General features: G+C 45.3%; 1 protein-coding gene across 1 annotated transcript; it reads left to right on the top strand.

Annotated features, from left to right (window-relative positions):
* Positions 1-1,210: 1,210 nt before the first annotated feature.
* LOC137596238 (gap junction delta-2 protein) lies at positions 1,211-25,636 on the top strand. Its single transcript, XM_068316553.1, has 2 exons — positions 1,211-1,921; positions 19,253-25,636. The coding sequence occupies exons 1-2, from the start codon at positions 1,851-1,853 to the stop codon at positions 20,106-20,108; spliced, it is 927 nt and encodes a 308-aa protein (XP_068172654.1). The 5' UTR covers positions 1,211-1,850; the 3' UTR covers positions 20,109-25,636.
* Positions 25,637-26,018: the final 382 nt, after the last annotated feature.

The raw sequence follows: 26,018 nt of genomic DNA, 5'->3' as shown, positions 1-26,018 counted from the left end.
CCCCCCCCCCGCATCGCATCGGATTAACACGTTCACGCCGACGGCGCCCCGACGAATTAACCTTCAGACGCGTGAAGTCACATTTTATCCCCCCAGGAGTGAAACTCATTATATTTCTACTTAAAGGATTTAGTGTTAGATGTGTTAAAACACGTCGGTCTGATGTAGGTGGAGCTGATGGGGGGGGGGGGATTTTTTTCTCCACACATTTTTATTTTTGTAATCTGACAGGAGGCCGAGGTTTACCTGTAATAGGACAAAAATAAAGTTCTGATCATAGTAACAGTCATCTGACTTGACTGCCTAATCTAACGTGTTAATGATGGTAATGCTAATAATTGTTCAAGTTATTGATCTGCTTTTTGTCCATCAGCAATAAACGCGACACTAAAGCTGCTGGAAAAAACTGAAGAAGCAAAGAAAGTCGATGTTTTGTCCAGAATAAAGTCAGCAGGTCAAACATGCAGGTAATTTGATATAATCCACCAGATAGCAGCGGGATTATATCAAAGTGGGGTTCATCCTGTAGGGAGCATGAACCTCTGGACCAGCGGTGACCTGCTGACTGATGATGACTGAAGGAGGAAAGGGTTAAAGGTCAATGACAGGATAGCGGCGGCGACGCCAGATGGAGGCAGATCGCATGGTGTGCATTCTCTTTTTGCCCCCCCCAACCCCCCAGTTCACGTGTGAGACTCGATGCTGCCAGACTGTGTTGGCACGAGACGAACAGATGATGTGTGTGTGTGTGTGTGTGTGAAACAGAAAACACGTCTTATTAAATGACTCTAAATCATGACTCGCTAATTCCATTTCAAAGCTCTCACACACACACACACACACACACACACACACACACACACACACACACACTTTCATGCATGCATCTGTGTGCAGAAAATGAAATCCGTAGATGGAGGATGAAGAACGCAGAGGGAGGAGAGAGGGTTGTGTTTTGGTGGTGGAGCAACGGTCGATGGAGAGGAGGAGGAAGAGGAGGTGTGTGTGTGGGGGGGGATAAGCACAGTGATGAAGAGGGAGCGAGGGGGGGAGGAGCAGAGAGATGATTCCTCGCTGTAATCCTCTAGACACTCGTTCGGTCTGGCTGCCTACTGGCTCAGAGAGACGAGGCTGGGTGGAGGAGAAGCAGTGAGAACGAGGGGGGAGAGAGAGGGAGAGAGAGGGAGAGAGAGAGAGAGAGGGAGAGAGAGAGAGAGAGGGAGGGAGGGAGAAAACAAGATGAAGGGAAGAGAAGAAAGGAGCGCTGCCTCTTGTAAATCACGCTGAGAGGAACCTGAAGGAGGACTGGAGGAACCCTGAGCCTCACGCCGTTTCAGTCAGAAGGAAGGAGAGAGAGGAGGAGCAAGAGGAGAAGAGGAGGATGCCTCAGTCCAGCACTGCCTGAGCCAAACCAGGAGAGGAGGAGATCAACAGGGAGGAGAAGAGGGAATCTATTCAAAAATACCCCGGGGGGTGAGGAGAGGAGAGGAGAGGAGAGGAGGATGGAGGAGCGAGCAGAGACCCGAGTCCGTCCAGATGACCTGTGTGTGTGATGTGAGGCGTGTGTGTGTGTGTGTGTGTGTGTGACAGCTGCTCGCTGAAGGAGAAGTAGATGAGCTCCGCTGGAGGAGGTGGACACCAGGAGCCAGGACAGACTCACCTGAGCAGGTGCGTGGAGGACGGTTCCCCCGGGTCCGGTCCGAACACCTCCAGTCCACCATGAGGCGCCACTGAGCCACAAGCTGCTCCGACCTCACCTCAACAACAAGTGGACCTGAAGCGGCGTTATTTCTGTCGACTGGACGGCGAACCTGACTTCTCTTTCCCGGTGACGCCTCCTGACTCCAGCCATGGGGGAGTGGACCATCCTAGAGCGCCTCCTGGAGGCCGCTGTGCAGCAGCACTCCACCATGATCGGACGGTGAGTTGTCCTCTTAGCGTAGCGTGTGTGGAAGTATTGTCTTCAGACATTTGATGTCAAAAGAAGCAGGAAGAACCTGGTCTTCTTATTCTCGTCTTCTGTTTTCGTGGGTCACGGGGGTTGCTGGAGGCTATCCCAGCCTTGCTTGAGTTGAACAAGTGTCTTTACATCTGCACAGGAGGAAAAAAACCTACCCTTCTTAATTGCTAGTTCCCGTGTTCGTGGGTCACGGGGGTTGCTGGAGGCTATCCCAGCCTCACTAGAGTTGATTGAGTGTCTCTACGACGGAACACGAGCAGAGATTCCCTCCATTCCTCTGGTCTGGGATTCGTGGTCTTAACATGGTTGTTGGCAGGGAGAGCAGGACTTTAGCTTCTTTAATCCCTTTGAGTGACATTATGGGGGGGTTTGGGGGTGGGGGGCACTACTAGCCCACACAGTGTGAGGACGTCTCACCTTAAAAGTCCACTTTGCCTCCGTCCAGTTTCCCTTCTCAGTGTCGCCGTGTTCGTTCCTTCGATTCTTCCCGTCTTTGAAAGATGAAGTCATCTCACAAAAAAGTTCCTCCTGACGGTCACCGCAGTCATGACTAATGCATCGCTCTACACGCCGGGATGTCTTGTATTTTAGTTTGAATAACTCATTCACATCGGCTCAGGATGAGCAATTATTGATGAGTTTTAGCCACAGGAGCGAATCGGCTCTGCGGACGGAGTGAAACACGATTTGACGTCTAGGACAGGATGTCTTCCTGAGTTTGGTCAGACTGAAACCAATCCCCTCGAACCGGTGCCTCATTCTGGCCAACGGCGCTCCTGATTTATTGAGTAAATGATTGTCTGAGAAGTAATTTAGGTGAAGAAATACTCTTGTTTTGGCAGGACGTCTCCCTCTGACATCGCCGAGAGCGACTTTAGTCACGTTCACTTATGGAACTGATGAGATTCTTGTTTGGGTTGTTTCCGTCGGTGGATTGGTCAGCGTTCTCTGAGACACTGGAAGTGCAGCTTCGCTCATTAGACGGACGAGTCATCGCGGCCGGAGGGTCTCAGTGAGAGCGAGAAAGAAAAGATACCGAAACAGAGAGGAGGAATGAAGTCAAAGAATCCACGAAAGAGAAAACGCGAGAAGGAAAGTTTGGTTTCAGAGTCAGCAGATGGGTCAGTGTGAGGCGTGAGCGCGAAAAGACGGAGTGAAGACGACGGCGGTGGTTCACAGACGGGCGAGCAGACACATGGAGTCGTTGGTGCGACGCCAGCAGGACTGTCTGCTCACGAGATCGCACCGCGTGTCACGACCTGAGGGGCAACCAGGACCCCCGGGGGCAGGAAGCTGACGACCGTCTCTCTGCAGATTAGATTAATGAAGCATCTATCCATATATATCGATCTATTGATCCATCGATTAGATCTACTGCTGGGACAGTTTAGATGTTCAAATCACAGGGGAGTCGACCAATGAGATGTGGTTGAGAGCACTGGGAAGGTTTGCTACTTGTTTAGGTGGAGTTATATAACATACAACTATATAAAATGTGGTAAAGAACGAGATCCAGTCTCACTGATGTTGTATCCATCCACCAACACGCTGTAAAGAACGAGATGCGAACTCACTGATGTCGTATCCATCCGCCAACACGTGGTAAAGAACGAGATGCGGTCTCACCGATGTCGTATCCATCCGCCAACACGTGGTAAAGAACGAGATGCGGTCTCACTGATGTCGTATCCATCTGCGACTTGTATCTCAGATTTTGCTGGTACGTCAAACAAAAATGTGGACATAGCATCGACTTGTATCTCAGGGACTAGTGTATTTTCTAGTGTATTTTGTTGGTTTGGTGGGAGGAGCTTCTTACATTTGGTTCTAAAACCTTTTATCTTTACGTTCCTACAGAAAAGTGTCTTTCTCATGTCCGACACGTGTAACCTACACTGATAGATTACATACATGTACAGTACATACTGTACATTACACACAAGTATACACTCATGTGTGTGTGTACACACACACGCACACACACACACACACACACACACACACACACACACACACACACACACACACACACACACACACACACACACACACACTGTCTTCCCTATGCGTCCTATTGGACGCTCTGGACAGGTGTCTGGTCCCTCAGGTGATGCCAGTGTGTGTGTTCTCATGAGCCCCCCCATGACAACAGCCTGCAGACACAAGTCCATTCGTCAGGCATGACTCACACACACACACACACACACACACACACACACACACACACACACACACACACACACACACACACACACACACACACACACACACACAAATGCTCACCGTAAAAGGGAATCTCTGGAACCATTTGTAATCTTATGCAAACAAGTGTAATGTTCCCGTGTGTGTGTGTGTGTGTGTGTGTGTGTGTGTGTGTGTGTGTGTGTGTGTGTGTAATCTGCGTTGTGCATGAGGTTTGGTGTAATTGGTAGACCAATCACACGCTCCAACAGGTTCCCGTCCCACTGTGAGTGTGTTTGCGTGTTCAGCTGCTGGCTGTGATTAATTCCTGGGCGGTGGGGCGAGTGGAGATCAGGGGAACCCCCCCACCTGTTGGTCCACACAGGAGACCCCCACCGCCGTCATGTGACCCGGCTGTAGTCCTGCAGGAGGGCCGCCATTGGTCAGCGTCCATCCTGCCGCCGCTGCAGAATGGATTTCCAATAATGAAACAGGAAGTGGACGACAGGAAGTTAATGAAACGGTCCAGTTCAGAGGTGGAGCCACTCCTCCTGGGGGGTCGAGGCTGAATGCTAAGCTAATGATTAGCGCTGTAAGCACCTCATTGACGTTCTGCCCATTAACATAAACCATCAGAGTAATTAGCTTAGCTAATATAGTAGGACAGCCGTGATTAACCCTTTAAATCCAGAGTTTACGCTCAGATTGAATGAACTTGGTCTTTCTGGATTTTGAGACTTCTACATTATAAGTTTAATGATTTTTTCCTGAAAAATGTTCTTAAAGCCAGTAACGTGATAACAGTCAATACTGTAATAACAAAAATTGCCCAATGGGCAATAATGATACTAAATAAGGGGCCAATAATGAAATAAAAGTCCTGAAACTATAACCTAACAACCCTGACTTCAACGCTAACCCCTAATTATCACATTATTAGTCAAACGCTACGACATCATTAGCCTATTACATTTCAAAAAAAGTCAAATTTAATACGTTATTGGAGTCTTCACACCTGATCTACACCATCAGATGTGTCCATCTGCGTTTTACATGTGAATAAATGCCAGATTTAAAAAAAAATTACACAAATTAAAGATAATACATTAAAATTTGTGTTGGAATTTTTGGACAAATTAGACGTAAGGTTCCATTAAAACCTTATTTTCCAAAAATTTGATCTCTTCCATAAATTATTTTAGGCTTTAAAGGGTTAAAGGAGAAAGAATTAAACAATAAAAAAATTGTTTGCATCTGTTTAAAGGTTTCAACACACGATCAAGTCATCTCTTTACATCTTTAATCTCCACTCTACATGTGGTTTAATTGATATAAAGTAAATTCTATGTGCCTGATTGGCTCACTGGTCTGACAGCTGGAAAGCATCATCCTGACGCTGTTATCTGATTGGACGAGCAGTTTGTTTGAAGCATGTTGAGGCCATTAAAACGTTTTTAAGTACCAGATATCCATCTTAAGACGATCCGTGTGTGTGTGTGTGTGTGTGTGTGTGTGTGTGTGTGAGTGTGTGTGTGTGTGTGTGTGTGTGTGTGTGTGTGTGTGTGTGTGTGTGTCCTCCACGTGCAGCACATCAACACAACCCCAAAGCGTATATTTATCAGGCAGCGACGTGTCGCTCCTCTCTTGTCACGTGACCTTTACATCACGGCGCCATTATGGAGCCAATCTCTGCGGAGGCTTGACCCCCCCCAGAGGAGGAGGAGGAGGATGAAGATGAGCACAGAGAAGAAGACGCGTGTTGAGGTGGTGATATCACTGCAGATTCCCCTGAGATGTTTTTGAAAAGACACACTTAAATACGGCAGAGTGAGACCTCTGACATTTATTCACCCCCCACCCCCACCCCCCAGCCATAATGACCCCCGGGACGCCATCAGCACCGATGTTCACACCCTCCCCCTGCTTCCTTACATTAAAACGACCTCACGTGTTCCAGAGGGAGATGATGGTGAAACACACACACACACACACACACACACACACACACACACACACACACACACACACACGTACTGTTAGCGTCCGTTAGCATCAGTGCCGATCAGAGGATTGATCCGCTCTGTTTTCGCTGCTACAGAAGCGAGCATCATGGGAAATAAACCTGGGAGAACTCGGGAGACGCTCACTGATGTTCAGGAATAGAGAAGGAGAGCCGATCTCCGTGGAGACGGAGGAGCCGGAGGCAGGAAGAGGAGAGATGTGATGCAGCTCCTGTTCTCATCTGTTCATTTACACCTCATGTTAAAGCTGCTGGGGGGTGGGGGGCTGGGGGGGTGAATGGATAAAGAGCGATTGCGTCAGGCGGTGAGGTCAGAGGTCAGACAGGTTTCACCTTGCAGGGAGAAGCTGGCTGGCCGGTGAGTCAGTGAGGCTTATGGGTTTAGTGTTAGCACCTCAGTGGGGGGGGGGCAGGGCAGGTCAGGGGCAGGATGATAGAGGGGGGGGCAGTTTACCTCAGGCAAACAAAAAACAAAAAAAACCCCAACAGGTATTTAGTTATGCGGTAGAACCTGGAGATACGAGTTTAATCTGATTGAGCTCATTTAAAATAATTTAAAATAATTTAAAATAATTTAAAATAACTAAAATCATTTTAATCTGTCCCAGTCTTTTAAAAAAATCCCCAAACACACTAAAATATGGAAAAAAAATAAACCAGTAGACACACAGACTCAGATTCTCTTCTAATGTCAAAAATATGGACAGAGTGACGACTCGTATCTCAAACGACTCATATCTCAAACGACTCGTATCTCAAACGACTCGTATCTCAAACGACTCGTATCTCAAACGACTCGTATCTCAAACAACTCGTATCTCAAACGACTCGTATCTCAAACGACTCGTATCTCAAACGACTCGTATCTCAAACAACTCGTATCTCAAACGACTCATATCTCAAACAACTCGTATCTCAAACGACTCGTATCTCGAGGTTCTACTGTATGTTGTTGCTGTTAATGTAGAGACATGTTTTAATTTAAAATATCGATAAAACTGACTGGTTTTAACATTCCACGCATAATTTGTGTTTGTGTGTGTGTGTGTGTGTGTGTGTGTGTGTGTGTGTGTGTGTGTGTATGTATAACTTAGTGCAGCTAAAATCAATAAGGCTCACCTCTGAACCGTTTCAGATGGATTGACGGTAATGATCAATAATCCATCTCTGTCATCATCTGTTTACATTTAACGCTGGAAATGGAAATCAAGTTGAAACCAGGATTAAATTAATTTCCTGCTGATGCGTTCAGGAACCCGTCGTGTTTGGAGAATCACCGCGTCAGACGTGTAGCGTGTTGTTGGAAAATCAATACTGGAACACGTTGACGTGAGAGATGAATGCCTGTCCTCATCTACATTACCGGATGATGATGAGATGAATTATTGAACTCGTCTCAGGACGATTCTCATCGCGTGTTGACGTGAGTGTGAGCAGAGTGAACATGTGGCGTGTCGGGTGCTCCGTCACACGGTGGGATGTGGTTCAATAGCAGGTCTAAAATATGACATCATGGTTTCCTGATGAAGACGTGGGCCTTCAATATCATTACTGTAAACATGGATGTTTCAGAGGTCGAGTGGATGATCGTTTTATCTGTGTTGAGTCAGACATGAGGACATGACTCACCTGAAGGAGGACGATGAATTATAGTCGTGTAAAAAAATACAGTCGTTCCTCCACACACCAGTAATATGAGGCACCAGCCGTCACTCTGTCCATGTTTGTGCTCTGAGACCGCATCTCGTTCTTTACCGCGTGTTGGTGTCGTTCAGCGTTCGAGGGACGGGGCCCTCGGAGGCCTTCATGGTCCCCGAGGAGAAGGTCGAATCTGAAGGAGCCTCACAAACGGTTGTGCCTTTGTGAGACACACTTAAAGCCAATCAACGTTCTTGTATTTTTACGAGGCGGTCCTGATGCTGCTCTCTATGCCGATGACTTCTCTTCCTATCTCTAGAAGCTGCCTCTGTTTCTGAACATTCCCATCATGAAGACCACAAAGGTGACGTTCACGTCTTGTTTGACTAATGACACACTCCTCTCTCTTTCTTTTCCCTCGCTCGCTCCTCACTTTATCTCACCCGATCTTGCTTTTTGAAGATTAAACGGAGGCTCTTGTGCCATTGGTTTGTTCTCCTAATCAGCCGCTGCGTCTTCACACTCCGCTGGAGTCTCTAACGAACACGCTGAAGGTGCATCATCCACTTAGTGAGACAGCTGCTCCTCAGAGACCACAACCTCACCTCAGACAAAACACACACCAGCAAAACCAACATGCTACAAGCATGCATGATGGGTAATATCATCCAGGTCATGCTGGATCTCTGGAACACTTCCCCTGCAGGTTCCAGCTTCGTTCCTCACACAGATATATTTAGAAAGGCGTTCTCACACCACAACTGTCACAGTCGACATCTTTGGCGTCTGAGCAACCAGACGGCGACAGTGAATTCACACCTCACTGAACTCACACGCAAATCCCATTCGCAGTTTCCTCAATTAAGCGTCGTGGACGAGCTGCGGGGAGTGTGTTTGACGCCGGGAGATATGCTGCGTTCACACCGCGCCCCCGAGCCAATTATGAGCAAATTACACGTTTGATGGCGTTGCAATGGGGAAGAGATAAATTTAGCCTTCACAACCTACAGGGTGGTAAAAAACGGGATCGCGGTGGTTGATGGAGCTCCGCCCAGCTTCACGTCATCGTCCAATGTTCTCGTCAAATGGAAAAGATTTTGAGGCTTCTACACCTGATGTGTGCAAATAGATGCGTGTCTACAGTTTGCATTTGAACAATCCAAAGCTGTTGAAGTCAATCCACTGTACTTTCAGAAAGTTTCTTGAAGACGTAATAAAAGGGGCGTGTTCAGTTCTGAAGGTATTTGGTCTTGTCTTATTTGTCTTAGTTATTATTCTTATTTTTATTATTTTTATTATTTTTATTTATTTATTATAATTTTTTTAAATCTATTTTATTATTTTATTTATTTATTTAGATTTATTTATTTATTATTTCTATTTATTTTATTTATTTTTTATTCTTATTTGTCTTATTGTCTTGTTTGGTCTTAACACATCACCTGAGTTAATCTGATTAATCCAGGTGCGTGCGAACGAATTCCAAGTTTTGCCAAAATTATACAAATTACAGCTCGTTCATACTAATTTATGTTAAAAAGACCTTACTTTCAAAATAAATATTTTCTGGTCATTATTTAATAGTTCAGGCTTTAAAGGATTAGAATTTATTTTCTCGACGGTCAATCCACAAACAAAAGGTAAATGACAAGAGCTCATATTTATATGTTATATATCTGGGTGTACCTGTAGTGTGTATGGACTGTAAAGCGCGGTGCTACACCCGTGGAGTGTGTGTCAGTGTGTGTTCTCGTGTGTCACGGGGCTTCCTGCGGGTGCCAGAGCCTCTGATTTGGGTCGGGGCTTGGCGTCTCGAGTGGGAGGGGGGGTGGGGAGTCGCCACGGGCGCGGCAGCCCTATCTGTGGATTGTCCCAAACCCACCGCTTTAATCTGGATTATCATCTCTCTTGCTCCCCCATCCCTCGCTCCTCCACCTCGTCGTTCACCCACTCCTGTCGCTCTGAACGTCGCTCCTTCTAATTTTAGAAAGTCTATTTTTAATGTCTCAGCTCCTATTTATGTCTTGCTTGATCGCCTAATCTGTTGCCAAGGTAACGGCCACCGTTTTTTTTTTTATCATCACGGAGAGCACCGATTGGTTGGCCCCCCATCAGTTTGTCTGCTTACAGTATTTGAATCAAAACAAATCCTTTTATGGGCATAAGTCACATCGGACCGATTCACACAACTGGATGTTTACACGCCTGTGATGTCATCAATTTATCAGATCACACACAACCGTGTGTGTGTGTGTGTGTGTGTGTGTGTGTGTGTGTGTGTGTGTGTGTGTGTGTGTGTGAGAGAGAGAGAGAGAGATAGTAGATAAGTGAACAGTATTAGAAAATGCTATTATTAGATTTCCATTTCAGCAGCTTATAGTCAGGATTACACACAGAGACCACACACACACACACACACACACACACACACACACACACACACACACACACACACACACACACACACACACACACACACACACACACACACACACACACACACACACACACACACACACAGCTGTACGTTCCTTCAGATCATTCAGTCGATACGAGCCTTCAAACTTTCTGAGATGTTCCATTAAGACATCATTTTTCTAAAAAAAAAAAAAAGAAGAGATTTTTCTTCCACGGTGCGACGGCAACATGTCTGTAGCAACATGTCTGTAGCAACATGTCTGTAGCAACATGTCTGTAGCAACATGTCTGTAACAACATGTCTGTAGCATCATGTCTGTAGCAACATGTCTGTAGCATCATGTCTGTAGCAACATGTCTGTAGCATCATGTCTGTAGCATCATGTCTGTAGCAACATGTCTGTAGCAACATGTCTGTAGCAACATGTCTGTAGCAACATGTCTGTAGCATCATGTCTGTAGCAACATGTCTGCAGCATCATGTCTGTAGCATCATGTCTGTAGCAACATGTCTGTAGCAACATGTCTGTAGCAACATGTCTGTAGCAACATGTCTGTAGCATCATGTCTGTAGCAACATGTCTGTAGCAACATGTCTGTAGCAACATGTCTGTAGCAACATGTCTGTAGCAACATGTCTGTAGCAACATGTCTGTAGCATCTCCATGAGATAGAAGAGAAGTAAATCCTTTTTCTGGTACCTACTTCCTGGTTCAGGCCGTCGCTGTTGTTTTCCTACAGTCTTTATGCAGCACAAACAGAGAGCACAGATTTCATGAATGTAAACTGTGGAGTAGAGGACAAAGCTGTCAGTCGTCTGCGTACGTGTGGACGTCCTCCTGGGACTACTTGTTTTCCAGCGCTTTGCATCCGATTCTGGGCCGCAGGCGTGTTTACCTGAAATGAACCAAATCAAACCCCAAACACACGTGTGGATCAAACCCCGCGCGGCTGGGCGGCGGTTTAACCGTCACGAGCGGTCGGCACGACAGAAATTCATTTTCATCTCCTGAGAGGATGGAATGAACACGGGGGGGGGGGCAATGTCAGACACAATCGGCTTTGTGACGCCCTGCAACAGCTGGAAGAGAGAGAGAGTGTGTGTGTGTGTGTGTGTGTGTGTGTGTGTGTGTGTGTGTGTGTAGGGAGGGTAGGAGGCCATACAGGATAAAGGTCTACCAGCAGGGGAGAGTTCAGCCCCCACACTCCTTCTGTCACTGCAATTACCTTAGCATCCCTTCTGTCTTCAAGTGTGTGTGTGTGTGTGTGTGTGTGTGTGTGTGTGTGTGTGTGTGTGTGTGTGTGTGTGTGTGTGTGTGTGTGTGTGTGTGTGTGATGTTGGACACAGTTTGGTACAAGCCGACCCGCCGTGACCCACAAGCGATTGATAAACCCTGGCGAATGAACACACAGCGTGTGTGTGTGTGTGTGTGTGTGTGTGTGTGTGTGTGTGTGTGTGTGTGTGTGTGTGTGTGTGTGTGTGATGTTGGACACAGTTTGGTACAAGCCGACCCGCCGTGACCCACAAGCGATTGATAAACCCTGGCGAATGAACACACAGCGTGTGTGTGTGTGTGTGTGTGTGTGTCCACGTCTGATGGGACGGGTTACGGTTGTGGGAGTCAGTGGTGTGTCGTATTTGGGTTACCACCTGGCACCGCTGAGCCACGCAAGAACGAGGGAAACACGTGAAGAAGAGGAAGAGGAAGAGGGAGGGGGGAGGGGGGGGGAGGCGGGACGGATCAACATGACTCACCTGACATTACTTTAATCTGTGTCCATGCCCTCCTTCTCCGTTTATATCGAAAAACTCGTATCTCGTTCTTTACCACATGTTGGTGGGTGGCTACAACATCAGTGAGACCGTATCTCGTTCTTTACCACGTGTTGGCGGGTGGATACAACATCAGTGAGACCGTATCTCGTTCTTTACCACGTGTTGGCGGATGGATACAACATCAGTGAGACCGGATCTCGTCCTTTACCACGTGTTGGCGGATGGATACAACATCAGTGAGACCGTATCTCGTTCTTTACCACGTGTTGGTGGATGGATACGACATCAGTGAGACGTATCTCGTTCTCGTTGGTGGAGTAAAGACGTAGCTCGTGTGTTCTCCTGACTTTTGTGTTTCTTTTCCTTCTTTATCATCGTTTATGTAACTTATATATAATTAATTACACACAGGTAAGTAAAGACAGATACGGGTGAAGGTGTGATGAATGGTTGAAGAGGTGCAGCAGCTTTGGGATTACAGATGGGTGGGATTTGGGGTTGGGGGGTTGGAACAGGTATTGATGCGAGCTAAAGGTGAGGCGCTGGACCGGATCACCAGGTCAGCAACACTTTACAGCCCAGAGACTCCTGATCCAGCAGAAATAGAAGAGAGCTGCTGATTATAGTTAATGATCGTCAGACTGAAATGGAATATTTCTTAAACCACGACGCATCGATCTGAAAAACCTCTTATTTTGAAAGGGTTCTGTTCTCTGAACTAGTAGTTCTGAACTACTTTTCTCCAAAGGAGGCCAACATGCTTTGTTTTCCTCTGCATGTTCTCATCCACAGAGTCGCTTTCGTTTGCCTCGCAGGTGTAATTTGTTCCTCCGCTGAACTCCTCTCTTCTTTTCTTCAGGCTTTTCTGCAAAGTTAAAAAAATAAATGAATAAAGTCAAAAAATAAGAGCATGAAGCCAGAAGAACTGGTGAACAAATGTTCTCCCTCCCGCTGCTCTCCAGTCGACTTCGCTCCCAGTCCACACACTTCTCCTCGTCTCGCTTCGTTTTCTGCCCCTTGCCTGTTGCCGTGGTAACTAACAGAGGGAACTTGAGTGGAGGGGAGATTGAAGCGGGGGAGGGAGGGAGGAGAGATGAGAGTGGGGGGGTGAGGGAACCACGGCTGCTCTTCCTCCTCCTCATCACTTTTTGTTTTTATCTGCCATCCTCTCCCAAACCGATGCCCCTCAGGGACCCCAGGGCAATTATTCCCTGTCCTTTTCCTCCTCTTCCTCGTTACGCTCCCCTAGTTTTACCCTTTATTGTTGGAATATCTTCTTCCGTCGCCTCCTTTAAGCAGCTTTCTTTCTCTTTGTGCTTATAATGAACATATTCCTGCTTCACCCTGTCCATCCTTCACATACCTCGTCTTCCTCAACCCCCCCAAACTCATCTCCAGCTCTTCTTCAGTAAACAGCGTTGGCATTAAACATGAAGAGGGATCTTCAATAACATGGAGTTAGCTTTAGCGGGGAGCGTTTCCGTTCCTCTGGTGGCCCCAGCCCGTGGCCCACTGGGCCAGTATCGCACTGGTACTCTTTGTGGATCCACACCAGGAGGCTGCTGGGACTAGAGATACATTGACTGTTATTACCGTTCACATTGCTATGCATGTTTAATTCCTGCACATCCATAATGAGCTCAGAATGTGACAAACACTCCTATCGCAGAGGGCCAGAGGGCCCCCCCCGTCAGATAAACAGGAAGATACTGGTTCACAAACACACAATTGCTGGAACATAAGAGGCGTTGTGTTGGCATAATGTTTGTGCATAATCACCAGCGCCTGTGTGGCAACACAGCAACGTATTAGTCAAAGGAACACAAACACTATCTGCTTGGAACACAGGCTGGTTGGTGAGATATGTGCTAATCTGTCTGCCAACGGGCTCGGATTCCGCTTAAGGTGGTATGTAAGGGAGATAAAGTGATCAGAATCTCAATAATGTAGTTCTGGAGTGTCTGATCCAACACGGGAAATATAAATTACACTCTCACTATCCAAAACACTGTAGGATTTTGTTTGGAAATTACAGATAAACCTCTGCTTCAGTCGTTAACTAGTTCCATGATGTAAGTCCAAAAACGATGTAAGTCCAGAAACGATATAAGTCTAAAAACGATGCAAATCCAAAAGCAATGTAAGTCCAAAAGATGCAAGTCCAAAAATGATGTAAGTCCAAAAACGATGTAAGTTCAAAAACGATAGGTCCAAAAACAATGCAAGTCCAAAAACAATGTAAGTCCAAAAAAGATGTAAGTTGATATATTTAGCTTTCCAGGATTTTGACACTTCTACATCATAAGTTATTGATATTTCTTACCTGAAAAACCTGATATATGCGATCAGATGCATGCGTCTGCATTTTGCATTGGAAAAATGTCAGATTAAGCAAAAATTTTACAAATTAAAACTCATATATACAAATCTTTTTTGACAAATTTGTCACAAGCTTCCATTGAAACTTCATTTTCCCAACAAAATTAGATTTTTAGAGCAATTTAGGGGTAGATATCTATGAGTTTGTAGAAATTGATGCAGATCCAAATTATAATCTGGCTCCGTCAGATTTAGGTGTGACTGCAATAATTTTTGCCTATTTTGACGAACATGCAGAATTTCCATCCCTGTATAGAAACTATTGGATGAACCTGGTGGGAAACAACCATCAGTGTGAAGAAGAAGCTTCTTCAAGTCAACCACAGGAGCAATCTGGGGATTATTCATGACCAGCGTGATAGAGGACCAGGTAGATTCTCTCTGGTGTAAAATAATCTGCAGCTCTCTGATGGCATTAGAGTGCAGGAATGGCCGAGCCTCAGATTACAGTCGTGGGTTTGCGTGTGGAAGCTATTATATAATTCATTCTCTATGATGAGATTTCCCTCCACTGCTGCCCCCACCCCCCCGTCACTGGCAGGTTTCTCTTTTAATTTCTGGAGCCCCGTCTGAGATACTCATGGTGTTTCGGTGACTTCCTAATCATTTTATCCCCCGTCTGGAACAAATTCTTCTTCAGCCGCGTTCTGACATCTCCTGTCGGCACTAGCTGACTTCAAAGAGGTGTGCTCTGAGTGTGTGTGTGTGTGTGTGTGTGTGTGTGTGTGTGTGTGTGTGTGTGTGCACCATCTCGCTCCGGTATTGTTAACCCACTCAGCTCCTGAATGGAGTCACGACGAGGACAAAAGCTTTTCCATTCTGTACTTTCTGAGCGTTTCCTCCCTCCTGATGTCAGCTGATTGAAGGTGGGAGGATTCCTGATCGGAATTTTATTTTTCCCCCTGGAGGTCGTCGCCGACGGGAGTTCACCATCGGGATTAACTCTGCCCTTTGACCCCACATCTGTGCCGCAGAACCACTGCAGTCGGTCGAGTTCCCTTCACACGACCGGAAACCATTTAATGATGATCTGAACAGCATCTCAGAACAAATAGATTAGTTTTATATGTGGAAACACTCAGTGTCTGTCCAGTTTAGGTCATATTTAGGTAGATAAATCAATTTATTTATCAGTTTTTAATAAATCTGTTTATTCGGATCTTAACGTCATGAACTGGTCTCCAGACTAAACTGTAGATAACCAGTCCCAGCTCTGTACTGAACCTTATTAATGAATGTATTTTAATAATATTTGAGTAATATGAATCTATTTTAAGCTGACAAACAATTAAATTGTGTCTTTTTAATACAGTACAGTAAATTCGTCTCCGTCTTGTCTTCAGCTGCTTCTTCTAATTTAAAATTAAATTAATTTTTAAAAAATTTTTATTTTAATATAGTACGTCTTCATCTCTTCTTCCTCATTGTGGGTCACGGGGGTTGCTACGGACTAATAATATGATATTATATGTTGTATTCTGATTTATTGTACAGTAACATGATATTACGTGTTTTTAGTGGTTTATTAGTGATTTAACGACTCCAGTATTTGTGGCAGACAGATGTAAAGTGGAAGAAAATGACGTAAGCTTTATTTTTCCGTGTATTTCTTTTTTGATAATGGAGAACGATGTAATCTCAGGTTTTCCTGGACTGACATGATAAAACACGACCCGACGCTGCTGCAGGCTGGAACACAGCCTTCCCAATCTGATATATGGGTCTGAACCCCGAGCCTCAGTGATGACATGTCCGGCGTGGGATCCGTAACAGTGTTGGGTTTAATCCCTCAAACACACGACTGGACGGTCACGGCGACAGCTGCTCTGCTCATGTGCTTTCTGGCTTCTGGCCCATCAGACAGACGATAAAACACAGGAAGTTCTGCATCACGAACAGAATGTTCATTTACTGCTGACGGTGGAGCGACGAGTTATTTTTGACATTTAATTTTCCCTACAAACGATGTGTTTGCATGTAAACAAACAGCGTGTATCTGAGATCTTTATTATTATCCCTGCCTGCGTTCCTGGTGGTGAGATGATGACAAGCCTGACCTGTATCTTCATCCTGTCCCTCTAAAGACATTTTCTTTATATTAAATGCACAGAAAAGCCATAAATCCATGATAAATGTAACGAGGTCGGGTTTTAAAGGTCGACTGTAATAATTCTGCATTCATAAAAGGTAATACCAGCAATTTATCTGACCTTTATATACCAGATTATCATGACTATAAATGGTGACGATTAATCAGAGATGTTTAAACAGGATTGGGTTGGAAGTCCCTCGTGTCTGTAGGGTGAAGTGTAAAGAGTGATCAATCAGATTAACGGCAACGTCCAGACATCTGGAGTCTGGTTCCAGACAACGAGACGCTCCACAGGCTCACAGAGAAAGTAGACCCTCCAGATACGAGTTTAACCCCATCTGTGAGTCAACTCACTAACAACATTTAACCTTTTAAGATAAATAAAATCAATTAAATCCGTTTCCAAGATTTAAAGAACGAGATCCGGTCTCACTGATGTTGTCTCCATCCGCCACGACTTGTATCTACGATTTTGCTTATATGTCTAAGAAAAATATGGACAGCGACGACTCGTATCTCAAATAACTTGTATGTCGAGCAGCTTATATCTTGAGTTTCTACTTAAACTAAAAAAGCGTGCCGACTGGAGCGCCTTTTTGTTGTCAGATCCTAAAAATAAGTGAGGGATGAGACGAACAAAGAGGCACAGATGTGCAAATCCAGCACATCTAAGAGTGAATTAAAATAAACCTCATTTAAACATAAATAACTTCTCAATCTCACTACAGAAATAGAATCTAATCTGCAAACAAGCAGCAGCAGCGTCTAATTATTTTATTCTGAGGAAACTAATGGCTTGGAATGATTGTGTGTGTATTTGAAGCCCGATCAGAGGTTACCATGGTAACTGGACATAACTCCAACCTTGTTATCAGAGATTTTTGCCTAATTTAGTTAAAGTGCACGCTTCTGCAAGAGCATTCAGAGTCCTGTTTAATGACTTCAGTGGGAGAAGATCAGCAAACTGAAGATTCCTCTGATGCTCTTCAGAGGATGGAGGCATTTCTTTTTTTAAAACACTAATTTGGAGATAAAAAAGTGAGAGAATTCTTCCTCCTGTTCTTCAGTGAGTCTGATCAGAGGCTCGTCAGGACGCACAAGATGCCAAAATTAGACAGGATGTGTCACCTCTTATCTTCTACCTATTTAAACACACACACACACACACACACACACACACACACACACACACACACACACACACACACACACACACACACACACACACACACACACACACACACACACACACACACACACACACACTCTAACAGGAGGAGAAGCAGACTCCTGAGGACTGAACACATGGCGGCTCCTCTCATAACTGTTCTTCTTCTGGAGTGTTTACTCTGGCTGACGGATGGGATGCAGAGCGTTTCTTCTTCTCTGGTTCTCATCAGAGGGACTGACTTAACGCTGACATACCCCCCCCCCCACTAGTTCTCTCTTCTGTTTAAGGAGATCAAGCAGCTTCCTGATGCTTCCTGCTGGAGCCTCAACCTCCAATCACATGCCTTTGTTTTTGATCATATCCCATGAACTTTGATTTCCTTTTGAACGGTTTGATTCGTTCTCGTTATTTTCCAGTGTGTGACGGTGATAGGACTGATTATTATCACGTTTCCTCCCCCCAGGTCTACTTTTTCATTTCATCAGATTAGCAGATACTTTAGGTGAGTTCGTGTCAGCGAGGTGGTTTAGCCTGTTGACGAGTGCTTTAATAGTGATGACAGAACACGGTTTACACCACAGAGGTTCTTCTACCGTCAGGTCTCCCTGATTGAACCTGTAAACCATCATTACTGGAGTCTGACTTTCTGTTTCTGTCTAATAAAGAGCATAGAAGTTAAAATTCACGTGAAAACTTTCCTGATCTGTCAGCGAAACAACAGATGAACATCACTTCATTAACACAGGTCGTCGTTCTGTCCACGTTGTTGTTCGACAGACCAGCAAAAATCTGAGATACAAGTCGTGTTTCAGGAACCACCGCCAGGTGGTGGATGGATACGACATCAGTGAGACCGCATCTCGTTCTTTACCATGTGTTGGTGGATGGATACGACATCAGTGAGACCGCATCTCGTTCTTTACCACGTGTTGGTGGATGGATACAACAGTGAGACCGGATCTCGTTCTTTACCACGTGTTGGTGGATGGATACAACAGTGAGACCGGATCTTGTTCTTTACCACGTGTTGGTGGATGGACACAACATCAGTGAGACCGCATCTCATTCTTTACCACGTGTTGGTGGATGGATACAACAGTGAGACCGGATCTTGTTCTTTACCACGTGTTGGTGGATGGATATGACATCAGTGAGACCGGATCTCGTTCTCGTTGGTGGAGTAAAGACGTAGCTCGTGTGTTCTCCTGACGTTTGCGTTTCTCTTCATTCTTTATCATTGTTTATGTAACATATATTAATAATTATAAACAGGTAAAGTCTGCGTTTCTATTGGTTGATAAAAAGGTTTTTTTTCCTTAAAAATAAGTAGGTTTGGGGATTTTTTTTACAAGACTGGAATGGATTATAAATTATGAATGGATTATAAAGTTATTATAAATTGTTAAATGTTCAGTGACGGAACGGATTAAACTCTCATCTTGAGGTTCTTCTGTACATTAACTTCTCTGACAGACCTCTGATTTACCACCGTCCTCTAGTGCCTCTCTTACAGTACATTTACGTTACGTTGGAACCTCTGCTAGGAAGAGGATCTCAGGAAATGTCCTCCTTCCTGCATGTCTTTGTTATTAACCTCGTCCGTCTCTGTCCTCCAGGATCCTGCTCACCGTGGTGGTGATCTTCCGTATCCTGATCGTGGCCATCGTTGGGGAGACCGTGTACGAGGACGAGCAGACCATGTTCATCTGCAACACCCTGCAGCCGGGCTGCAACCAGGCCTGCTACGACAAGGCCTTCCCCATCTCCCACATCCGCTACTGGGTTTTCCAGATCATCCTGGTGTGCACGCCCAGCCTCTGCTTCATCACCTACTCCGTCCACCAGTCGGCCAAGCAGAAGGACCGGCGCTACTCCTTTCTCTATCCCATCATGGAACGGGACTACGGAGGAATAGGGAGGGACGGAGCGCGAAAGCTCCGCAACATTAACGGAATCCTAGTCCAGCACGGCGGCGACGGCGGCGGAGGGAAGGAAGAGCCGGATTGCCTGGAGGTGAAGGAGATCCCCAACGCCCCGCGAGGTCTCACCCACGGGAAGAGCTCCAAGGTGCGTCGCCAGGAAGGGATCTCCCGCTTCTACATCATCCAGGTGGTGTTCCGGAACGCGCTGGAGATCGGCTTCCTGGCGGGCCAGTACTTCCTGTACGGCTTCAGCGTGCCGGGGATCTTCGAGTGCGACCGCTACCCTTGCCTGAAGGAGGTGGAGTGCTACGTGTCACGCCCCACGGAGAAGACGGTGTTCCTGGTGTTCATGTTCGCCGTCAGCGGCATCTGCGTGGTGCTCAACCTGGCCGAGCTCAACCACCTGGGCTGGAGGAAGATCAAGGCGGCCATCAGGGGCGTCCAGGCCCGCAGGAAGTCCATCTGCGAGATCAGGAAGAAGGACATGGCGCACCTGTCCCAGCCCCCCAACCTGGGGCGTACGCAGTCCAGCGAATCGGCCTACGTCTGACGATGAAGAGGAGGTAAAGAGCGGTACGAACGAGTGAATGGATTACGATTTTAGTTTGAGGAAGATGGCGCGGAGTCTCAACGAGAAGACTCCGAGAGAAAACCAAATCTGCCCCCCCGTGGGAGAGGATATTGAAACGGAGGATATTATAACTGCCATTTTCTACTCTTGTCTTGTTTTTTTTTAAACTAATTAGCTTCTTGTCTGCCCTCATTTGGTTCACTGTGAGCAAGGAAGACCTTCAGGAGGAGGACAGGGAAGGTCTGCGGAGACTGCTTGGTAGACTTTGGGGATATCGGAGGTGTTTGATGCATCCTATGGTGCTGGTTTTTTTCTGGACTATGTCACCCTCGACGAACACGGGACGACGTGTCAAGGGGACGGAAGAAGTGTCAAAGCTCTGGAGAATGAAAGCAAGGAAGAAACGGATGATGATGTATCCGAGGAGGAAGAGGAGAAGCTTTTCTTTTACTGTGAGACTGTGCTCGAACGTTACGAGCCAAAAAACCGAAAGAGGAAGACGGATGATGTTTAGGTTTGGTCTCTTGGCGAAAGACGAGGTTAAGACAAACACGTTTAGCGCCGTAAACACTTCTTTCCTCGCCTCGCTCCCGTCTCGGCTCCGCGGTTGGCAGCTACAAACCCCCGCGGGCTTCAGACGGCGGCGACGACCCTCCGCCGCTCTTCCCTTCCTAAAACTTTGGAGAGAAACTGGTGAACATATGGACGAACAGCATGCTAACGTTAGCCTCTCCTGAAGCACAAACCAAACTTCCCTCCTTCCACCGTCCCAGCATGCCGAGAGACGAAGGAGGACGAAAAGGGAAAGGGAATCGGAGGGATGATAGATCACTTTATTACGACATTTTTATAAAATATATCATCATAAGTTCCAGTTATGTTGAGAAAGAAACGGTGCCATCCTTGAGATATTTAATTATTATTGAAAAGTTCTATAGATTATATCTTGGTGATATTATTTATCCATTTAGAATATATCCAAATAGATTTATTTATTGGGACGTCATGTCGCTGTCAAACGCTTTCATTGTCTGCGTTTTATTTAATTTGTTCAGTTTTTCTTTCGTTTAAAGCATTTCAAACTGATGGAACTTCAATTGGAACATGAACGGGGTGGAAAAGGGACGAGTTTTTACGTGATACTTTAAGACGTACTGACGCTGTGCAGCTGTTCTTTTAAAAAGCGTTGAAACGCTGTAGCCGACAAAGTGATTTCCACACAAAGCCTTGGTTTTCTTCTAAATCCGCTGCACAGCTTCAGGTGTCTGAAGCCTGCAAGCCATCTGAAAAAGGCATGTTTACATGACGCAATGTTTCTTGAACGATGAAGCTATGTAACTCTCTAGGGACAGTGGTGTTATTGAATCTCCGTGTTTTTTCTTCTTCTGCATTTCTCTCCTGATTGGACATGCATGCCTTGTAAGAGAAAAAGAATGACGTAAAAAGATAAAGATAGAGATGACAGATGGTTGTTGCACCTTGATAATACAGACGAGTGGGAGAGTGGCAGACTGGGGGGGAAACACCTGATTTAAACTGGGAGATGTCAATGAAGCCCGTGGAACCAGACACCGGGACGGAAAAGTTTATCATCTAGCACAAATTCTGAGAGATACAGGATGGAGTCGTCTGCGTAGAGGAAGCTTTTAGTTCAAAAGCACAAGCTCAGATGTTGTTAACGGCTGCAGAGACCAGAGATCTGTGTGTCAGCTGACTCCTGTCTATCACTGCCAACCCGACGGCCTTATGTAGCTCAACTCAGCGTTAGCTTAGCACTGCCATGAAGGCTCCCCCCCCCAGGCACGGATGACACAAATGAGCCAAATACCCAACATCTGAACCTCCGCGTCACAATTATTTGAACACGCAAGAAAAATTTCCTTTATCTGTCCCAGTTCCTCTAACTTGCCTTATTTTCTTGTACCATTAGTGATTTCCTTTATCGGTCGTTAGACTGAGGGTAATTTAAATTAAATGCAGAAGACTGGGTTAGATGGAGGCAACTGATTGGCTGTGGCGACCCCTGATGGGAAAAGCCCAAAGGAGAAGAAGAAGAAGAGAAGAGACCTCGGCTTACGTCGTTCGGAGTAATGACCTTCTTGAATATACGTTGGTTTTCAAAAAAAATCAAGTTTACGTCATTTTTTTTGCTAATTTAGCTCGTAGCAACCCTCATTTTTTCTAAGACCATAGACTAAGGACCGCGAACATGCTAACAGCGCTACAGTCATGCTTTGGGGGGGGGGGAACAGTCCCTCCATTCACTCCCCCTGTCATAATCTCTGTGACTCTTACAGGTGATTATCCCCAGGTTTAACCGTCTCAGAGGATCCCTGAAGGGCTCAGTGGGATCGGTCCGGTCTGCTGTGTGACGGCAGAGGACAGATACACCCACAGCACACGCCAGGACGCCTAATAATAGAGGTTGAGTCATGGCTTCTCTCAGATGCTCCTGACACAGGCTTAAGCAGCGACCTTCAGCCCATGTGCTCTATATGTAGCTCAGAACAGGACAGCATTGATCCACTCTGCACAGAGCCCAGGTTAATGCACCGTTAGCAAGGGAAGTCTTCAGTTTGGAGAGCGATTCTCACATGTTGAGTATCCAAACAGCCAGTTTGAGTCCAGGTCGTCCCCGTGGTGTCTGGTTTCAGGTCAGAAGCACACGCCGACGCACACGCCGACACACACGGACGCCCGTAAACGTGTCCTGGTTTCCTTCGGTTTACATTTACCCAGCATTCTTTAGTGACTCCAGCTCCTGATGCCCCACAGGGGGTCAGTGGGTACACTCCCAGGCTCCCCCCACCCCCCCGGCTCTTCCAACAGTCCACTTCTCTCCACGGTCGACTTTTCTAATTGTCAATGTGAAATGAATTATGCAACTTCTTTTTTTTTCTTTCTCATTTGCTTCTTCTTTGACTTGTGGATTCACCTGTTTGTTGTTATTTTTCTGTGCAGTGACATATCAAAAAAAAAAAAGAAAGTTTTTTTCTATGTAAAGGAACAAAAATCTTGTTTTTTCTTTTTCAATGTGTAAAAATCAAGGGTAGAATGTTGAAATATAAGGCTCGCAAAAAAAGAAAAAAAAGAAGAAGAGATATTTAACCTCCCTTGCCAAAATGCAAATTTCAGATTTTTTAACTGCATGTGTAATGTGCTAGAATACGCATGTTTCTATGTTTTTTCCCAATGGAATCTTTAAAGAAACATTTTTGTTGGTTAAAATATGAAGCGAAGTTAAAACATCTTGATGCCAAGTGTGTAAAAGAATCCAGTTCTTCAGAAAACACCAACTCCATGACGCCGAAACCTCCTGTCACAATTTATCCGTCTCGGTTTCACGACTCTGAAAATGTTGCACTTGAATATAAAGCTTTAGAATCTGTTTGATTTATACCGAAGTCTTGATCTACTGTGAAACACAGGGTACGTCCTGACACCAGATGTCAGACACTACATTCCAGGGTTTAGTCCCCAGCACAACACATAACTAGCCTGTAATTTATACTCCAGTGTTAAACATTATCAACCCTAACCCTAATATTAACCCTAACCCTAACTCTAAACCTAATCCTGAACCTAACCCTAATCCCTAATTGTAACCCTAAACCCTAACTCTAAACCTAATCCTGAACCTAACCCTAATCCCTAATTGTAACCCTAAACCCTAACTCAAAACCTAACCCTAAACCTTAAACCCCAAACCTAATTCTAACTCTAAACCTAATCGTGAACCTAACCCTAATCCCTAATTTTAACCCTAACTCTAAACCTAACCCTAACCCCAAACCTTAAACCCCAAACCTAATCCTAACTCTAAACCTAATCCTGAACATAACCCTAAACCCTCAATGTAACCCTAAACCCTAACTCTAAACCTTAACCCTAAACCCCCAAATTAACCCCAAACCTAATCCCAAACCTAAACCTAGACTGTATAAATCCTAACCCTAACCTCGAAGCCTATCCCTAAACCTTAAACCTAAACCCTAACTCTAAACCTAACCTTAAATCCTAACCCAAATCTTGACTCAAACCCTAAACCTAACCCTAATCCTTAACCCAAACCTTAAACCTGAGCCCTAAATACACACCCTGACCCTAACTCTAGCCCTAACCCTCAGTTCCCGTCCTAAGAACTACTTCCTGACAGCAGTGAGGCAGGAACACCATGCGGATCTTTTACACTCATGTTTTATAGTAAAAATCTATTTCTAGATTCACTCACAAACACTTTTATAGGAATACTATCACGTCAGCTCAATCTCCATGACAACCACCCACCAAAACCATCCTGAGGTCTCACGACTGACCCGCTGCGGCTAATGAGGCTATCGAAAACATTCCCTCTCCTTCAGCTCATTACTGCCACCTATAGAAAGAACTTCAGGTCTACATCAAACCGAGCCGCTACTCCTGACTGTTACTAAGAAACGGGCGACAAACGCGCGGCGCAGGTTCCATCATCGTCTTTGTACGGCCGAACGGTAGCAAGCAAATCGATTCCTCAGGAACGCCACGTCTATCGAGCTGCTTCATTCATTAGCAGAGCAGCTGTGTTCGTCTTTATGGGCTGCAGGACGGACCTCAGATGAATTTAGAAATTACATTACGTAGTCAACAAAGAGCTGCTTGGGGGCCCTCCAGTTAGTTATGAGAAAAACCTCTGTTTTCAAGGGATTACTAAAAAACTAAAAAGCCATAGATAAAAAAAAAAAAAGAATGTGTTTCCAAACTCGATATGGTGCGTTGCTTTAAAATAATACCACGTTCACGATCACGTCCACGAACAGGCCAACAACTTTCTGAGTGGTTTTTACATTCAAAACCGAAAAATTCCATCTCTTGATACAAATTTAAAAAGCTTTTTTAATTTTTTACTGCGTTTAATTTAAAAGTGGGAAGTCCTAAAGCTCCTTCTACCCAGATGTTCATTTCATTCTGTAATCGTACTCCCCCCCACCCCCCGCCCCACCGCGTCGACCCCCGTGTGACGCTGATGCCGCTGGATTCATAGAATGACCTCTAACCTCTCGCTAATCCATCAGCGTATCAATGGTGATTACCTCGTCTAATTACACTGAGTGGCAGATTCGTGATGGTGATACGCGTCCAGCCGCAGGGGCAATAAACCTGAATAGTGGCGGTCCATGAGGGGGGAGCAATGTCGAGTTTAGCCAATATTTGGCGTCCTGTAGTGGTGATCAATATTTAAAGGATCAAAAAAGGGAATATCGTAGCCCTAGAAACGCCATACTTTAGCGTAGCTTCTACTGTGACATCTGTGTGGATGTAAAAGCATGGACTGAAACAGGAACAATGAAACACACACACACACACACACTTCACACGTCGGGTCTTATCATCGGCCGTCACCACCAGCGTGGGTGGGATTCTTCTCTGAAGGTTCTCTGTATATTTCTGCCTGGTGTACTGTATGTAAAGACTGAATAAAACCTTGAATGTTACATCACGCCTGAGCCGACCTCCTGCACACTGATTTATGACCCCCAGCGTGTGCCCCTGAAATATGTGTGTGTGTGTGTGTGCGTGTGTGTGTGTGTGTGTGTGTGGGAGTGATGGGATTCAGTTGATGAAAAGGCATTCTGTGAACAGAGGTGACTACATTCACATTTGTGGTGTAAAGGTTGAACCTCGGTTTTTCGTCGTTAAATAGTTCCAGGACATGTCAACGTTTTAAGAGGAAATTAAATTTTAATAAATGTTAAAAATGAAATGAAATTTTCATTTTAATTGCATCAAATTTAATTAATTTTTAAAATTTTGTTTTTTATTTTATTTTCATGTTAAATTTATTTTTAATTTTTTTAAATAGTACAGAAAAAAACACCTCCGTCTCATCTTCAGCTGCTTCTTCCTCATTGT

This window comes from Antennarius striatus, chromosome 6 (genome assembly GCF_040054535.1).
Source record: "Antennarius striatus isolate MH-2024 chromosome 6, ASM4005453v1, whole genome shotgun sequence".
NCBI classification, from domain to species: domain Eukaryota; kingdom Metazoa; phylum Chordata; class Actinopteri; order Lophiiformes; family Antennariidae; genus Antennarius; species Antennarius striatus.
The sequence above is the reverse complement of the archived record's forward strand: the minus strand, read 5'-3'. Positions and strand labels throughout refer to the sequence as shown.

Bases quoted from the DNA above. Each gene is read 5' to 3' on its own strand.
- LOC137596238 (XM_068316553.1), top strand. From the start codon at position 1,851: ATGGGGGAGTGGACCATCCTAGAGCGCCTCCTGGAGGCCGCTGTGCAG. The intron at 1,922-19,252 runs GTGAGTTGTCCT...TCTGTCCTCCAG, and splicing joins CACTCCACCATGATCGGACG to GATCCTGCTCACCGTGGTGG.